Source organism: Tachysurus vachellii, chromosome 24, assembly GCF_030014155.1.
Source record: "Tachysurus vachellii isolate PV-2020 chromosome 24, HZAU_Pvac_v1, whole genome shotgun sequence".
Taxonomy (NCBI): domain Eukaryota; kingdom Metazoa; phylum Chordata; class Actinopteri; order Siluriformes; family Bagridae; genus Tachysurus; species Tachysurus vachellii.
In genome coordinates this window covers 2,814,705-2,834,058 of record NC_083483.1, presented here as the reverse complement: position 1 = coordinate 2,834,058, position 19,354 = coordinate 2,814,705, and the positions used below count along the sequence as shown (strand labels likewise).

At 40.5% G+C, this 19,354-nt stretch overlaps 1 protein-coding gene and 1 long non-coding RNA gene across 2 annotated transcripts; both read left to right on the top strand.

Moving 5' to 3' along the window:
* Positions 1 to 12,033: 12,033 nt before the first annotated feature.
* On the top strand, positions 12,034 to 16,888 carry LOC132839887 (uncharacterized). The gene is made up of 13 exons (XM_060861115.1): positions 12,034 to 12,379; positions 13,718 to 13,794; positions 13,904 to 13,969; positions 15,329 to 15,418; positions 15,517 to 15,615; positions 15,708 to 15,755; positions 15,833 to 15,913; positions 16,002 to 16,130; positions 16,252 to 16,301; positions 16,390 to 16,459; positions 16,562 to 16,648; positions 16,741 to 16,839; positions 16,883 to 16,888. The coding sequence occupies exons 1-13, from the start codon at positions 12,217 to 12,219 to the stop codon at positions 16,886 to 16,888; spliced, it is 1,065 nt and encodes a 354-aa protein (XP_060717098.1). The 5' UTR covers positions 12,034 to 12,216.
* A 34-nt stretch (positions 16,889 to 16,922) lies between these two features.
* LOC132839789 (uncharacterized) lies at positions 16,923 to 17,798 on the top strand. Its single transcript, XR_009647759.1, has 3 exons — positions 16,923 to 17,000; positions 17,115 to 17,213; positions 17,359 to 17,798. It is a non-coding gene; the product is annotated as an uncharacterized LOC132839789 (long non-coding RNA).
* Positions 17,799 to 19,354: the final 1,556 nt, after the last annotated feature.

Sequence of the window (19,354 nt, the reverse complement as noted above, 5' to 3'; positions counted from 1 at the left end):
CAGAGACATGGCCAAGGTAAGAAAGGCTGAAAAACGACCACCACTGAACAAGACACACAAGCTGAAACGTCAAGACTGGGCCAAGAAATATCTGAAGACTGATTTTTCTAAGGTTTTATGGACTGATGAAATGAGAGTGAGTCTTGATGGGCCAGATGGATGGGCTCGTGGCTGGATCGGTAAAGGGCAGAGAGCTCCAGTCCGACTGAGACGCCAGCAAGGTGGAGGTGGAGTACTGGTTTGGGCTGGTATCATCAAAGATGAGCTTGTGGGGCCTTTTCGGGTTGAGGATGGGGTCAAGCTCAACTCCCAGTCCTACTGCCAGTTTCTGGAAGACACCTTCTTCAAGCAGTGGTACAGGAAGAAGTCTGCATCCTTCAAGAAAAACATGATTTTCATGCAGGACAATGCTCCATCACACGCGTCCAAGTACTCCACAGCGTGGCTGGCAAGAAAGGGTCTAAAAGAAGAAAAACTAATGACATGGCCTCCTTGTTCACCTGATCTGAACCCCATAGAGAACCTGTGGTCCATCATCAAATGTGAGATTTACAAGGAGGGAAAACAGTACACCTCTCTGAAGAGTGTCTGGGAGGCTGTGGTTGCTGCTGCACGCAATGTTGACGGTGAACAGATCAAAACACTGACAGAATCCATGGATGGCAGGCTTTTGAGTGTCCTTGCAAAGAAAGGTGGCTATATTGGTCACTGATTTGTTTTTGTTTTGTTTTTGAATGTCAGAAATGTATATTAGTGAATGTTGAGATGTAATATTGGTTTCACTGGTGAAAATAAATAATTGAAATGGGTATATATTTGTTTTTTGTTAAGTTGCCTAATAATTATGCACAGTAATAGTCACCTGCACACACAGATATCCTCCTAAAATAGCTAAAACTACAAACAAACTAAAAACTACTTCCAAAAATATTCAGCTTTGCTATTAATGAGTTTTTTGGGTTCATTGAGAACATGGTTGTTGTTCAATAATAAAATTAATCCTCAAAAATACAACTTCCCTAATAATTCTGCACTCCCTGTATGGTTCTCCCAACCAAAAGTCATTTCAAATGGTGTGAATTAATTGGTAACATCACCTGGTACATTGCGATCAAATGAGTGAATCAAATGACACATTTAATGTAACAAAAAATGAAATAAACACTCAACACGTTTAGTTAGCATATCCTTTAGTGAGTAAAGTTTCCCAGATGGAAGAGCCTAAATCCTTCAGTTTGGTCACCAGTCTGTCAGATGACCGTGTCGAACGTATGAAGGTGATGAAGGTGGAGCAAGTATGATTTTAGTTTCAAACAATTCGATTCAAGTTTATTTGTAAAGCGCTTTTTACAATTGACATTGTCTCAAAGCAGCTTTACAGAACATAAACATAGAGCAGAAGGTTATTATAAAGAATAATATAAAGATTAATAGAATACAAAATTTAAGATTAATATAAGATATATTTAAATGTGTTTGTATTTAACCCCAATGAGCAAGTCTGAGGTGACTCAGGGGTCTGTGATGAGGAAAAACTCCCTTGAATGGTAAAGGAAGAAACTTTAAGAGGAACCAGACTCAAAGGGGAACCTCATCCTCATATGGGTGACACTGGAGGGTGTGATTATAAATATACAGTCTGACAAATGTTGTATTGATGCAAAAGATCACATGGAGTTCACATCTCGTCTTTAGTATCACAGAGTCTAACTGGAGCTGGTAGATCTCTAGATGCCTCAGGTTCCTCACAGAGTCGGCCTCATCTCAGTGGAGGTCCAAAATCTTCATGGCCCGGAAGACAATGTGAGCTGGTACAATGTCTGGATGCCTCGGGATGGGTAGAAAGAGAGAAGCGGTGGAGAGGGATTAACGTAGCTGCTGTTCATAATATTAGCAAGCACTAGATGACAATGTGCATTTGGTCAGATGTAATAGAGCACAATATTATGGGATGTATTATGTGTACGCCTGACTAAAGAGATGAGTTTTTAATCTACATTTAACCTGGTTAAGTGTGTCTGAGCCCCGAACACTATCAGGAAGACTATTCCAAAGCTTGGGAGCTAAATACGAAAATGCTCTACGGCCTTTAGTAGATTTTGATATTCTGGGGACTACCAGAAGTCCTGAGTTTTGTGATCTCAGAGAGCGTGAAGGATTGTAACGTGTTAGAAGACTAGTTAGATACATGAGTGATAAACCATTAAGAGCCTTGTGTGTAAGTAGCAGCAGTTTGTAATCAATTCTAAACTTAACAGGTAGCCAGTGTAGAGATGATAAAATTGGGGTTATATGATCATATTTTCTTGTCCTGGTAAGAACTCTGGCAGCTGCATTTTGGACCAAACTGTAGCCTATTTGTTAAAGATGCAGGACAACCACCTAGTAACAGGGCTCTGAAGTTTTGAAGACAGGCAAGAGTGACATTTCCATTTTTTTCTTGGTTGCTGCGTTAACTCTTACCCAGATAGTGCTATTTTCTGATTGGCTATTGTGTAGCCTCTTTTTTTGATTGGCTGATAAGTGTCAGGCTCGACTATAGTGATGGGAAGTTCGGTTCTTTTGGACAGTTCTTTTTAATGAACCAGTTCAATAATCCAGTTCACCAGTTCTTTTACGTCTTGACGTGATGACGTAAATTCCTTCATCCCGCCGCTGCCGGCAGATATTAATACAATCAATTTAACACATTTGAAAAGTTCTTTGTAATCATAACTTTAGTTGAATACGTTTCTTACATTTAAGTGTTGCAACTAAAACACCCAGTACAGGAAATGATGTGCAAACGTGGACGTTTTACGTGTCTTAAAGATATAAAGTTAATAAACTAATCTTCATCAACTTCAAACTTACAAAAAAAAGCATACTTTTCTACAAAAAAAGTATTGCTGGTCTAGACTTAAGAACCACTTGCACCAGGGGCTGGGGACGGGGCTACTGTGACCAACAAGACAAAAGAGGACGTCCTTAGCGCCATTTTAAATCATTTTAAATCAGGATTCGCCGCCATGAGCATTAACAGTAAAGCAACATCCGCCATTTTTGATGTTGTGTTTGCCGCTGCTGTGCTAACGTTGCTGTATAACGTTGTATACAGTGACATAAGACTTCTCTCTGTGATGGCTCTCTAGCACATGGAAAGGCAAACTGGTTCTTAGAAGACTCGCCAGTGGAACCAAATTCAAACCAGTACTCTGAACCAGCACCCGGTTCTTTCTGGTGGAAAGGGGCATAAGTGTAGAAGGAACAATTTACTCTCTCAGATCATTTGTCTGTCTGTGTACTGCATGTTTTATTGCCTTTTTCTTAATTGCCAAAAGTTTTATGAAATTTTATGAGTGTGTGTGTGTGTGTGTGTGTGTGTGTGTGTGTGTGTGTGTGTGTGTGTGTGTGTGGAATATCAATCGCATGTGGTAGCCTGCAGTTTTCTCTCTGTGCCATTAAGATAGAATTATTATAAGAAATGAATTGTCTTAAATGAAAATGAGAAATGAATGTCTGAAGTTGTATGGAGTTACAAACATTCAGTTACACAATCTTTGATTTATTTTGTGACCGTTTAGCTTAACTTATTGTACTAAATCTTATCTACTTATCTGATTTAAGGTTTGTTTTGTAATGAAAAGTCACACACACGCATATTTCTTCTGAGCTTTACTTTACTTCACTTCCGGTGTTGGCGCATTCTAATGACGTCACATACACAACTTGTAGTCCTTATACTACATGGTATGTCACATCTTGCAGACCTTACATAACATATTGTAACATCTTTCTTTTTTTTTTTTTTTTTTTTTAATAAAACAGAAGCCTAACAATTCAACAACTGCAAAATTCAAAATATGTAAACCGTATGCACAAAATAGCATGTTTGTGTCTTAAGAACAACAAAACACATTTAAACAAAGTCTTTCAAGTGTGACGGTCTCCTGACCATTCTGCCACTTCTAGTTGTCACGACTCTCTTGCTAGTATCTGAAGGGTTTGTGTGTGTTGTGCTCGACTCTGGTACTGCTTTTGAATGTCCCTTATCGGTAAGAATCTTCCGATTAGTCTGAACAAATTTGACACTTGTGTTTGTTGAGACAGCTCTCTGCAGTCCTCCAGGCACAGTCCTGAGATGTTTCCGATTTGTCCGTACAACAGTTCCATTTTCCAGCTTCACCGTGTATGATCTGTTGTTGGCCATTCTTTCAACCTTTGCCGGCAACCAATGTGCTCTGTGTTTCGTGTCCAACTGAACTCTTACTTGCTCACCTTCATGCAGAGGTCTAAGATCTTTCGCTCCTCTATTGTAGTAAAAGGCCTGTTTGCATTGGTTGTTTTTCACAGCCTGCTCCGTGTTTACAACATCTGGCTTCAGAAGACTGTTATGTGTTGGCAGTAATGTTTTAGTTCTCCTGCTCATGAGTCTTTGGGCAGGACTGGCATTGAATCCCTGAGATGGGGTGTTCCTGTGTTCTAGAATAGCCAGGTATGGGTCAGTCTTTGCTCTCTTTGCCTTTCCCATGAGCTGTTTGGCCATCTTCACTGCAGACTCGGCTTTGCCGTTGCTTTGCGGATATGCCGGAGATGACGTCACATGTGTAAATTCCCAAGCAGTGCTGAACTGTCTGAATCCCTGAGAGCCGTACTGTGGCCCGTTATCAGAGATTACCGTGTCTGGGATGCCGTGTCGTGCAAAATGGGCCTTTAACTTGTGTATCACTGCTCCTGAGCTGGTATCAGGGAGATAATCAATTTCCCAGAAATTTGAGAAATAGTCAACTGTGATGAGATTTGCCCTGTTGTTAAATGAGAATAAATCTGTTCCCACTTTTGCCCAAGGCCTCATAGGAATGTCATGCGCACACATAGTCTCTTTCTGCTGTCGTACATCCATAGACCTACAAACAGCACAGTTCTCAATGTATGCTCTGATAGCAGCACTCATCCCAGGCCAGTATACGCAGTCTCTTGCTCTGCGCAAGCAGCTTTCAATGCCTAGGTGTGATGCATGAATTCTCTCCACAATCTCGGTCCTCAGCTTTGCTGGTATTAGAGCTCTCTCTCCTCTAAAAATCACTCCATCTTGCACACTGAGCTCTTCTCTTACAGAAAAGAATTGTCTTGCCTCTCCTTCCAGCTGAGTTTTCTCCTCTGGCCATCCCTGGACTATCACTTTCTGCAACAACTGAAATGTCTCATCCTTAGCAGTTTCTCTCTGTACCTTTTCTAGAATCCCTTCTGATATGGGCAGGTAGTGCAACATGTTGATTGTCTCAATTTCTGTCTCTACTGATCCCTCTGCCGCACACTCTGGTAGGTACGCTCTGCTGAGAGTGTCTGCCAAATGCATTAGTCGACCAGGTACATAGACAACAGTAATGTCATATCGCTGTAGTCTCAAAAGCATTCTCTGCAATCTCTTAGGTGCATTGAGCAATGGCTTTCTTACAATTGTCTCTAGGGGTTTGTGGTCTGAATGCACTTCTACTTTCCTGCCGTAGGTATACTGGTGGAATTTCTCCATTCCAAAAAGGATTGCCAGGCATTCTTTTTCTATTTGAGCATATCCTTTTTCTGTCGGTGTAAGGGCCCTGCTGCTATAAGCAACTGGTTGTCCTGCCTGCAAAAGTGCAGCACCCAGTCCTGACTCCGAGGAGTCACACTGAAGAACAAGGTTGTCATCTGGGTTGTAGTACTTCAAAACAGGTGCTGAGGCAATAATTTGCTTCAATTTGTTGAATGCTACTTCCTGTACATCAGTCCACTCCCAAACAGTGTCTTTATGTGTCAGTTGTCTCAACGTGTCGCAGCTGTCTGATAAGTGTGGGCAAAATTTTGACAAATAGTTCACCATACCTAATAGTCTCTGGAGTCCCTTCACATCTGATGGTCTGGGCATCTCCACTATGGCTCTCACCTTCTCTGGATCAATCTTTAGTCCTTCAGAAGTCAGTCTGTGTCCAATGTATGGCACCTCTTTCTGTCTCAGCTTGAGTTTGTTGAAGTTTAGTTTGATGTTTCTGTTTCTACAGCGGTCCAGTAGCTGTCTTAGCTTTGCGTCATGATCTTTCTCAGCTGCTTCATCATTGTCACCTTCTCCACAGATAAGGATGTCATCTGCTATTATCCTGATTCCTGGGAGCCCCTCCAATGCCTGAGTCAACCTGTGTTGGAACACTTCAGGAGCAGGGCTGATCCCCATGGGCATTCTAATCCATCTATACCTGCCACATGGCGTTGCGAAGGTAGTGATATAGCTTGACTCTTCTGAAAGCCTTATGTGCCAGAACCCATCCTTCACATCACAAACGGTAAAGACTCTCGCTTTGGTCAGATCAGGAAGAACATCATCTATGGTGGGCAAGGGAAAGTGTTGACGCTTTAGTGCTTTGTTAAGTGGTCTTGGGTCAATGCAAATTCTTAGCTTTCCCGATGGTTTCTTCACCACCACCATGCTGCTAATCCAATCTGTGCTCTTTTCTACATGAGCTATGATGCCTCTCTCCACCAGGCTTCCCAGCTCATCTTTTAGATGTTTCATCAGAGCCACTGGAACTCTTCGCTTTGGAAGCCTCACCGGTTTAACTGCAGGATCCATTTCTAGGTTATATTCTCCTTCCAGGCATCCATCTCCTTCAAATACATCAGCATACTCTCTATACATGTCACTCTTGTCCCACTGATCCTTTCCTTTGCGACTCACTGTTGTAACAATATCATCAATCGCCATGATATTTTCATGCTGTATTCTTACCAGATCCATTGCTTGCACGGCCTTGTTTCCTAGCAGGGGCATTGACGAGCTTCCCTGCACTACTATAAATTCCAGCCGGTAGAGTTTTCTGTTTCTGGGGTTTCTTATATCTATTCTGATTTTCCTACAGGTTTTAGGGTGCTCTTATTGTACATGACCAGGATCTGTTCAGTCTTTTCCATCACTGTATCCGGGTGTAACAGCCGAATGGGAATTACGTTACAACTGGCTCCACAGTCCAGTTGAAATCTTACTGGTCTTTCTCATATCAGCATGGTTGCAAACAGTTGTTTCTCCCGCTTGTCCTCCCTCTTTTGTGAACTGAGGCTGAGGATTTCCTGAAACAGTTCTTCTTCCATTTCTGCTACACTGTGTATTCCTTTTCTCTTAGTCTCTTTTGTTTTGCATTTGGTTGCAAAATGGTTCATCTTGCCACATTTTCTGCACCGTTTTCCATAAGCTGGGCAGCTTAGTTTTTTCCACTCATGCTGTTTTCCACAGAATTTACACATAGTCCCAGGAGTTGGTTTGACTCTCTGTACTGCATGCACTTCTTCAGCTTTCTGTCCCTCGATTGTCATCATATTCTGTTTTGACAGTTCTGATGCTCTACATATCCTCACGCATTTCTCAAGTGTCGGGTCCGACTCTCTTAATAGACGTTCTCTCACATGTGAATTTAGTTTGCCACATACAATTCTATCCCTAATCAAAGAGTCTCTAGCCGACCCGAAATTACACGTGTAAGCCAGCACTTTCAAATCCGTAACATATTTATCAATCATTTCGCTTGAATTCTGATTTCTGGAGAAAAATTTGTACCTTTCCACCGTCTCATTCGGTGCCGGATTGCAGTGGTTTCTGAACGCGGTTAATAGCCATTCCAACGTCGGTTCTCTATCAGCTTGGTGAGCAGATAACAAATAATTATAAATAATTAATAATTTATTAATTAATTTAAAAAATAATAATTAATTAAAATAATTGAGATTATTCGACAGCTCACAAAAAAAAACTCGACTCTATTATTTTATTGCAATTCTGTAGGTCTAGTGGGGGAAAAATTGCTATACTTTTAACTATGATATAGGTCGTATATAATTATGGAGGGGGATTATTTGCTATATCTACATAATAATAATAATATGATGAAGACAAACAAGGGGCACGGTGGCTTAGTGGTTAGCACGTTCGCCTCACACGTGGAGGCAAGAAGTGTATATTTGGAACAGAGTGCCAGCCAATCAAATTGAAGCATTTTTGCTGCTCTCCCAGATGCTAAATGTACGTCACGGTCAATTTTTATGAATTAAAATGTTTGTCTAGACAACGGTTCGAATCCCACTCAGTGCAACTTTAAAAAATATTCTGCACACTAATTTGTGAACTATAAACACAAATACATATATTTAACACATTTCTGAATAATATATAACGAATTCTGTAAAGTGAGACACACTACATCAAAGAAATAAGTGTAAAACATTATGTTTATTTGGCATTCTAAACACTTTAAAGGAGTAAAACACAATAGAAATAACACACGTAAGAAAAACACACGTAACATATATACATATTAATGCAACATTAAAGACTAATTAAATGAATACACATTTAAATAAAGAGAAAATATATTTACAAAAGTTTACTGCAGGTGAAAGAAAATTTACAACATTTATTTTTATTTTCTCCTTTCTGCCACCCATCTCTGTCTTTCCATCTCATTCCATCCATTCCAACAGCACAGACATTTGTTAGTGGAACAAGGCCAGAACATGGCCAAAACAGTGACAAAATAAGAAAGGCTTTTTATTCAGACTTGGAGAGCATTTCATATCACAATTCAACAGAACTGTGCTCCAGTGCTGAGCCTGATGTGTAAAAACCTTTTCCTGGTCCCACAGACCGTCTCAGTTCAGCAGCTGAGGATGATGATGTTGATGACAGTGGTCGTGAAGCTAGTGATAAGCACACAACACATTAACATATACAGCATATTTTTAAGACGTTTGACAAAATGAAAATCCATTTGGAACACAATCAATTCATTACATGCAATCAGTACAGAAAGAAATACTTACACCGCAACTGTAGCTTGGAGGGGGAGATGTTCAGCATCGCACTCTCTAACTCGTCGTCATCATCCATTTCTGTTGGTGAAAGGCAACATTTTCAGTGTACTCGGATTTCTTAAATTATACCTCTGTATTAATTAAAGTATAGTGTGCATGTAAAACAAGCTATGATGTTATTCATACTAGTGGACACAACGGCAAACGATTCCTTCACAGAAGCAAAAAATAAACAACTGACCCGTTGGCTTAGAAGCTGCACTTGAGGCAACCACGGCCGGACGGGCAGACTGCATCTGATTACGCAGGTATTGCTGCAGCTTGTACATCCGTGTCCCCGGGACACAAGTTGCCCCCAATATAAAGGATGCGTAACCATCAGCCCTGTTGTTCCAAATCTCCTGCCACGTACTCTTCGCATGAGCACCAAAACCAACCAGCTGGTCACCTCCGAAGAGGCTGCTGGTGCACCTGGATTTTTGGACACATAACTGAGCAGAGACTGAATTTCGTTAAAACTGCAGGCATAATTAGAAAAGGATAACAGACTGCTCTTGCTGGGTCCTTCTGATGTAAAGACCCCCATGGCCTCTTCCTGCTGAAGGTTCTTTATCAGGTAGATGGTGTAACCCATGTCATTTTCAAGAAGCCACCGGTAAGATTTCCCCTTGTACTTTCCAAACTGCAGGATGTATTCACCAAGAACTTCTCTTTTGTCAGAGACGTCGCCTCCTCTCTGACGGACCACAGCAAGAGCATCTTGCCTGACAAGCTCCTCCTTCTTTGGTGCCGACTTGTCCTGAAGAGCTGGGTTATCTTCGATCACCCTGGCCTCCTCAGTCGGGTCCTGAAGGAGATATCCGAGTGGTCCCTTACGGAACACGACCTTAATGCACCCTGGGCAAAACACAGATTTTTTGTGCATGGTGACCTGTAATACAGAAAGAGTAGTAAATGTTAGATGTTAGCATGTCTGTTTAAAACAAAACCTTACAATAATCTCTATAAAACATTATACACTGTTTGTTTATAATCCCTACCCACCGTGGCCCAAACTTAACAATCATATGATTTAATTATCAGGCAACACTTAACAACTGTTCCCAGACAAGTCTTTCACACCTAGTGGTTTAACACCTAGGAGTGACTTTGACTGATGTATGGAAAAAGGCAATGGGACATAGGAGCAATCACAGACAAAGAGTTTCACACACTCATTAACATATAGAGTATAACTAACACTAAAAGCATTCAATGTGCTTGAAAGTTTTTAAAACAACTGTTCTGTAAGTCATTAAATACATAAAATCAGAAATAAAGTCATGCTCATTAATAATTTAACTAATATATCACACAATCATCAATTAAACACTCCAACAGGACACAAATAAAGTCATATAAAATGAGTGTAACACATGTAAACATATAGACACGTTCATATAGACATAAAGTAAACATATAGACATAATGGACACGTTCATTCATCGTTTAGTATGTAATTATCCTCAACAGGACAAAAATAAACTCATTTAAAATTAGTGTAATACATGTAAACATATAGACACTACAAAAAACCCCAGAAAAAAGAATAGACACGTTCATTCATCGTTTAGTATGTAATTACCCTGGAAAACTCTGATTTCAGAATTAATATGGATTTATAATTAATATTAACTTAAAATGACTACTGAATAAACCACAGCCGATGTGTCCAAGAACAATCACAAGAAAAAAAACTGTTCGCAGAGAAGCTAATAGGAGCTTAGCATTAACTGTAAAACACAAACGAGTCATTTTAAGGTAACTTACCTGTGATCGACGAGCCGATACTGTTGAATGAAACGAACGGGAGTCGAGCAGCGCGCTTTATCTCACGGCGCATGCGCGGAAACAGCGCCACAAGAGGGTCAGCGGCCGAAAATATACCGCAGCCGTAGTGGTTTAGCACTACCATAGAAAATGAATGGGAAACGGTTTAGGGAGTTTTAGCTAAACAATTGGGTTCGATTCCCGCCTCCACCTTGTGTGTGTACCACGCCTGAGATAGGCACAGGCTCCCCGTGACCCGAGGTAGTTCGGATAAGCGGTAGAAGATGAATGAATGAATGAATGAATGAATGAATGAATGAATGAATGAATGAATGAAGACAAACGGCTCGTATATATACGACTCCATATATATATGACTCCAATCTTTTTAAAGAGCCGACTCTTCACCGAGAAACTGTTTATTGCCTCCATCTGCTGGTTAATAAAGGAAGTAAAATAATGTATTTATTTAATATACATTACTTAGAATTTTTAATTAAGTACAGGCATCTTTAATTATTAACCCCCCAGCGACCCCCCCAAATAAATAAACTAAACATAAAAATAAAAACACTATAATGAGGGTGTTGTTGTGTTTGTTAAGGATCACTGACCAGAATTTAACCAAATACAAAGTATTTCCATTTATTAATTTGTGTTTGTGTGTTTTTTCATTGGTTGTTGCGTTAACTCTTACCCAGATAGTGCTATTTTCTGATTGGTTATTGTGTAGCCTCTTTTTGTGATTGGCTGATAAGTGTCAGGCTCGACTAAGAACTCCAGGGGAGACGCGCTTGATTCCTGCCCGGTTCCATAGAGACAGCGGTGCGGACTGAGACATTTTGGGCGCTGCGGCTTATTAAATATATGATAAGTAGTCAAAAAGTTTTTCTGCGTGATAAATGCGATGTGTGGCGGGAGAGCGTGACAAAAGACCCAAATGAGTGACTGTCACGCTCAATGCGTGACACTTGATAGCCCTGTAGTAATGCATTACAATAGTCCAGTCTAGAGGTCATGAAAGCATGAACAAGCTTCTCAGCATCAGATACAGATAGGATGTTTCTCAGCTTGGCAATATTTCTAAGGTGGAAGAAGGCTGTTGCTGTCTAATATAACAACCGGGTCTTTCACTGTTGAGCTAGTAGTAACCGTTGAATTTTGAGAGCTTCTGTGTACTGGCTTTTGGACCGATAAGTAGTATTTCTGTCGCCCCTTCCAATATGGCGGACGCGTTGACGTGCCTGCATAGATTTCAACGGCGGCTACTGCGCCCTCTACTGCTTCCTAATACGGCAAGCTATGACAACCAAGGGTATTTATTAATCAGTAATTATCGCAAGCGTTTTATTTAAACACATTCTTAATACATCATTGTCTTAATTAATGCTTATACAAAACATGAAGATAAATATATTTGTGAATATAAATGTACAAAACGCTGTTGTTTTTTAAATGTACCGCGTCATCATTTGGAACGCGCCGTGGGTATAAAAGCTGTAACAGCGACGGGAACAGCGATAGTGTGGATTGTCTGAAGACAAGAGACAAAGCGAGGAGAAACAACGAAGCAAAGCGACGAGGAACCGAGAGATGCTGCACATGAAGACGTTTCTTTCCGGCCGGAGTAGCGGCACAGTCCGGGGCCTGGCCTGCGCCGCCGGACTGATCGCGCTCACCACCGCGGGATACTGCGCGTATCGCAGGCTGAAGAGGATCAGCGACCTTCGAGCTCCTGAACGGGAAGCTGCTCAAGGTATGTTAAAAACTAATGACTTTACTCAGGTACAGCGGACAAACAGGAATAAATCCGGCGTGTAGTTTAGCTAACAGCTGTAGTTTAGCTAACAAGTTTAGCCGAAAGCTAACGCGCGTAGCCGAGCTAACATTAGCACGCGATGCTAACTGGCTCATATCAGGAGGATTTTAAAGTATAAAAGTGATTATTGTGTTAAAAAAACACACATTCAGACTCAAAACATAATGATTTTTACACTTTAAATCATTTTAAATAATCAAGGAAAGGGTGGTGACACGAAGCCTGAAAATGAAACAGGGTTAATGTTATAATTATTATAAATGTTGTTGTTGTTATTAGTTTTATTATTAATCACTAATCACAGATCTTCTGTTGTCTTTTTATCTACACAACTTCACCTCATTTGGGTTCATGACCATGTTTTCAATTGTTGTTTTTGTTGTTGTTGTTGTTGTTATCTGACTGTTGTTGTTGTTGTTGTTATCTGATTGTTGTTGTTGTTGTTATCTGACGTTGTTGTTGTTATCTGACTTGTTGTTGTTGTTATCTGACTGTTGTTGTTGTTGTTGTTATCTGACTGTTGTTGTTGTTGTTGTTATCTGACTGTTGTTGTTGTTATCTGACTTGTTGTTGTTGTTGTTGTTGTTGTTATCTGACTGTTGTTGTTGGCGTTGTTATTTGCAGGGACTCTTATTATTATTATTATTATTATTATTATTATTATTATTATTATTATTATTATTAATCATTGGGGAGATCGAGCTGGTTAAAATGAAGTGAATGTTTTGTTTTTTGCATAAGTTTTACTCACCAAAATCCATTTATGAACTATTGTTGTTGGCGTTGTTATTTGATTGTTGTTGGCTTTATTTGACAACAATAATCAAGGAAACGGCGGTGACACGAAGCCTGAAAACGAAGTGGGGTTACTGTTATAATTATTTTAAATGTTGTTGTTAGTTTTATTATTAATCATAATAATAACAATATTATTATAACAAATATTATTTGTATTATTATTTGTATTATTATTATTATTATTATTATTATTATTATTCAAATTGTTTATTTCCCTTCCTCTTAAATAAGACTTGTTTCTCGTTAATCAGTAATAACACTGTTCCAGTTGGCAGCGTTGTCAGAGCTGCTGTTACAGACAATTAAACAGGTTTGAGAATGAAACAGCGCTATGGTCTGCTAGAGATCATAAAGACATGAAGTTGATGAAAGAGTGTTGCTTTCAGATCTCCATGACAACCTGGTTTATGCTCATCGGTAAATAAACAGGGACATGAGTAAATATTGATGTGGTTAAATGTGTAAAATGTTTTACAGGATCTGTTTTAGGTGTTGATGTAGAGGAAGTTCTCGTATGCACCGAAGAAGTCCCTCAGACATCAGCTGTTGTCCTGGTAATTTTATATTTCTGTTATTTTTAGTGTATTTTTTTTTTTAGTTTAATTTGCACAAAACAGCTTTAATAAGAAGCAAACATAGAATAAATCTTTGTGCTTTATTCAGGTCACTGAGACAAATCCCCAGCTCCTGGACACCAGCCTTGACCCTGAGAAGTCAGCTGTCATTCTGGTAATTTTATATTTCGATAATTTCAGTGTAACGTTTCCCAAACCTTTTGTCAGTTGAGCCCCTTCTACCTAAATTATTTAGCTTGCGTACTCTTGGAGATATCGAGCTGGTTAAAAGGAAGTGAATGCTTTGCTTTTTTTTTTTATTCCTCACTGGATAATAGTCCTCTTGGCATTTTATTTTACACGTGATGTATTAGAGACAGTTTTAAAGATGATGCTTGTAGCCACTGAGAATGTTTGATTTAGTTTGCAGTAGTGTTAATTTCGTCACCTATTTTTAATTTAGTCTTAGTCTTGTGCCAAATGTCCTTGTTAGTTTTAGTCATATTTAGTCATTCACATATCTTTTTTTTGTTGGTCGTCTAAAAGTCTTTTAATTTTAGTCTAGTTTTAGTCAAAAAATTGTAGTCTTTTTTTAAAATAACACATTATTACTGAGATTATTACTGATAAACATTTCAGTAAAAAAAGTGTTTCACATCTCAAACATTGTTTAAATGTCTTAATTACCTGACAAAATACACTTGTTGAATGATTTTTGTTGAATGCAAATGTTAAACGTGTCTGGTTTTCAATTTCTGATTTAGGAGACACATTCACAAATGATGAACCTGTTCTGAAGAGTATTTTATTTTAACCAACACAATTCAAAAGCTGGGGCCCAACAGACTCCGAAAAGTATCAGTGAGAAGTTGAGAACACTCGTTTAAACAGTGCATACACTCGAACTTGACTGCACATCACATTATTTACTTTATTGATACTGCTTTTAATCGTAATGCAAAGACATAAGTGGTCATGTACAATAAAAGAGCCTGCGCAGCGACAGGAAATATAATTTAACACAAAAAGCCTAGATGGTGGACTTGCGCTCAGGATTTTTTATTTATTTATTTTTGAGCGGCGTCTGGACGAATTGTTTCTACGCACACACTAAACAGCGCGAAGCCGCGAACTTGTTCTGAATATTTTAAAGGCGTAACAGCTGATGAAAAAGCAGAGACAATTGTAGACGAAAACGAAGAGAGATTTTATCTTAGTTTTTATTTTATACAAAACATTTTCGTCTCGTCTTTTTTCGTCAACAATAATGCATGTTAATTTAGTCTTAGTCAGTGTTTTTGGACAGTGGTGCAGTCTTGTCATCGTCTCGTCTTAGTCATGAAAAAAAAAGGTTGTTGACGAACATATTTTGTCTCGTCTGACGAAATTAACACTAGTTTGCAGTAATTTACATTTACAGTAGCTCTCATGCAAAGAACCCACTGAAGTCGTATCACATGACGTGACCCATTTAATCAACTCGTAATGGTTTCAATTTATTTGTAAGAGTCACGGTGTGATGTTTGTCCTGCAGCTCTCACATCACCATGGCACACGTCAGCTGCACCCTGCCTGGCAGAACATCCAGTTCCTCTCCTCACAGTCCTGCAGCTTCGTCTCTGAGGTATTGTTCTCGTGTCTGTGCTCAGCGTAGCAGCAGATAAATAAGTGTTCCCTCTTGTTCTCATGCTGTAGTCTGTGGTGTTGTGTTTCTGTCACTAGTCCCTGGAGGTACACAGGTACATCGCGTGCTTGGTGAGAGGTCCAGAAGTCCTGCTGTGGTGGATCACCACCACCACCAAAATGTCCAGCAATCATTGGGTAACAGCAGTCTCCTTTTTGTGTTACGAAACATTAATCGTGTACAGACGAGCGATTGAGTAACAGGCAGTTGTTGGTGTCGTTATTTGCAGGGAGCCTTTAACGCCACCACTCGGGAGAACTCGATCACCTGCATACAGGTAAGATCTTGATTGTTGTAGCACCACAAAGCTTTAGTAAGTACAAAGACTAAATTTTCTGCATTTTCTCTCAAAAGCGAGTCTGCGGGAGCGTGAGAGCGCTGGTGTCCTGCCATCACGAGGAGACGACCATCCACGTGCCGTTCGAGGATGGCGAGGTAAATTCGTTACGCCACCCGGTACTTCGTAAAGTTCGTCTCTGTTACGTTTGTTCGCACTGGCCTTGTTTTGCGTTTTTGTTCACAGCAAACCATTTACCAGGTGAGTCGCTCGTACCTTCGCGTGGACGTGGACGGTCAGGTGGACATGTCCCATGAGGAGGAAGGAAGTTTCTTCACTCCTCATGCTGACTTTGACGTTCAGTCAGAATTTGAGGTAATTCAGTGTCTCGGGCTTGATATACAGTACAGCTGCATTGGGGGGAGGGGGTCCATAACGTGGATAAACGTACGTTCTCTGTGGTGTTTGATGATCCAATGCTGGTTTCTCACTGCAGGAAAGTGACGTGGAACTTCCACCTGAGGAGCAGGAGGTGCCCTTCATCAGGTAGGTTCGTCTTCACGTTTTAACTGTGTCTCACGTAAAAGTAACAAAGCAGTCTGGTTAATTTAATCACGGTGGTGTTTTTTTTTAGCTTGTACCTCACAGGCCGTGGCATCACAGACCTCGTCCTGAAGCTGCCTGCCGTCCGCGAGGCGTTCTCTGTGAGTCTTTACTCGTGTAGTTTCTCTGAAGACTCCACAAATTACCCCACAAGCAAGTTCCAGACTGTCTCGACTCATGTGGTGCGTTTATGTCCTGTTTAGAGGATGATGGCCAGCATCCATAACAAGAACTTCTTGTACGTGGCTGGCAAGCAGATCTTGATGCGTCTGGCAACAGCCAACAAACAGGTGAGTGCCGATTTGTACCCGGTTACGTCTCATACTCGTGCAGCGTCGGCTGAGGAGACAAGGCAGTGACCGGGTGTCTCCTTTCCGTACAGGATCCGCGCGGCGTACAGAGGGCATACGACGAGGTGATCCGATTCCTGAGAGAGCCTTCCTATCAGGAAACGATCGAGGCGGAGGTGCTCGATGCTCAGGTAAGCTTGGAAGTAACCGTCACTAACTATAAAGCATTTTTAGTTTTAGTCTTTACTTGTAAATCTAATCTAAATTCTCCACTTACCACTTCAACCTGCTGGACGTGTTCTTCGAACTCGTCTTCTTCAGCTGCTTAATCAACGGCTTGCCGCCTGAAGCTGTAAGTGTCTCGTCAGCGGTTCCAAAAGGGAAAACTCGAATGAATGTTTCTCTCCTAGATGTGGGTGGAAATAACGTCACGTAACGTCACGATTGTTGTTTTTCTTCTCTACAGTTGGACGGGGGATTCTTGCAGCATGTGTTCGATATGAACAGCCAGTGGGACGTGGACATCAGGGAGCCTGAAGCAGAGCAGCTCTTTTTGCTGCTTTCCGTAAGTGAAGTTTTTTCAAACACCATTATACATGTTAAGGAATCTGCTTTAAATTTCAGTGTTTCTGTGATCTGTTTCAAAACATAATGCTATATGTGTGTGTGTGTGTGTGTGTGTGTGTGTGTGTGTGTGTGTGTGTGTACAGTTAAAGCTGACAATGCTGCTTGAGGAACTTTTCTCGCAGCCTCTGGACCTGTACAGTGACCCAGCAGCTTTAGCCACCGCGGTGCAACGACTGGTGAAGGAGCGTGTGCAGGAGATGCTGAAGGCCATGGAGGGAGTCTGAGCAACACCACACTCCTCTGGCGCACACACACACACACACACACACACACACACACACACACACACCTCTGTCCCTGTTTTCTTTCCCTTTCTTTCTCTTTCTCTTCATTTCACTATCTCTACAGGTAAGTACTTATTACGCTGTCTTACTGTGTACACATTTAAACATGTCTTTCTTTTCTTCTCTCCCTGAGCAGCTACACAATACACAACATCGACGGCCTGGCCTCTAACAACACCACCTGTTAGTTTGCTCTCCGACTGCACAAACACCTGCAGCTCCAACACCAGTATCCTTCTTTTTTTAGTTAATCTTAGTATAGATTTTATAAGATTTTTCTTAGTATAGTATAATATTTATTAACGTTTTTGTAATCTATTTATTAAGATTTTAGTATTCCATTTATTAGATATTTAAGGTTTTTTGTATTTTTGTATCTTTAATCGAATTTTTTAATGTTTTTATTACAGATTTTTTAAGTGTATTTTATATGTATTTAATTATATTCTAATAAAAAAAATTTTAGCATATATTTCAGGCTTCATTGTGATCATTTACAACACTGCTTAAGTTCATGAGGCGCATGTGGAGGGGAACCAGGCGATCACGAACTACAAGACAGCTTCACCTGCCTGTGATAGTGACGTTTCCCTCCCAGATGCGCTGAACAATTTCTGCCCTCGGTTTGAGGTGCAGAACAACATTGTGTAAAGGAAGACCATCCCTCCCCCCAACGATACGGTACTCTGTCTATCCACGGCCGACGTGAGCAGAGTTAATCCATGGAAGGCTGCTGGACCAGACCACGTTCCTGGCAGGGTGCTCAAGGAATGTGCAGAACAGAGAGCATCGTGAGCAGCTGCATCACTGTCTGGTTTGGGAATTGCACCATCTCGGATCGCAAGACACTGCAGCGGATAGTGAGGACAGCTGGGAAAATCGTTGGGAGTCTCTTTCCTCTCTCACGGACATTTACACTACACGTTGCATCTGCAAAGCTAACAGCATTGTGGATGACCTCACACACACTCTTCTCCATCCTGCCGTCTGGGCATGCGGGCCCTCACGACCAGACTGCGTAACAGTTTCTTACCACAAGCCATCAGACTCCTCAGTGACTAAACTGAACTGTAAAGAGCACAATACACACACATGCACACGTATGGACTGAGCTGCACCAAATACAGTTTTACAAATATACATCCACGTCTACATCACCATCCATTTTAAACTGTTTAATTACTGTTTTGCACATTTTCATTACAATACATCATACAACTGCTGATATTATATTAAGTGTTCATACAGTATGTAATCTGGTCAGCACTGCTTTTGTCTTGCACCAGGTTGCACAGATTGCACTTTATGTGGCTAAGACAAACTTACTTAAGTCCTTAGATCTGTTGTTCTATGTATCTCTGTCTTTGTTCTATGTACACCACAGTCCTGGAGAAACATTTTCTCATTTCACTATGTACTGTGTCGGCTATATGTGATTGAAATGAGAATAAAAGCTTATTGACTTGACTTGATACTGTGTTATTTATATGGTTCTCCCAACCAAAAGTCATTTCAAATGGTGTGAATTAATTGGTAACATCACCTGGTACATTGCGATCAAATGAGTGAATCAAATGACACATTTAATGTAACAAAAAATGAAATAAACACTCAACACGTTTAGTTAGCATATCCTTTAGTGAGTAAAGTTTCCCAGATGGAAGAGCCTAAATCCTTCAGTTTGGTCACCAGTCTGTCAGATGACCGTGTCGAACGTATGAAGGTGATGAAGGTGGAGCAAGTATGATTTTAGTTTCAAACACAATTCAATTCAAGTTTATTTGTAAAGCGCTTT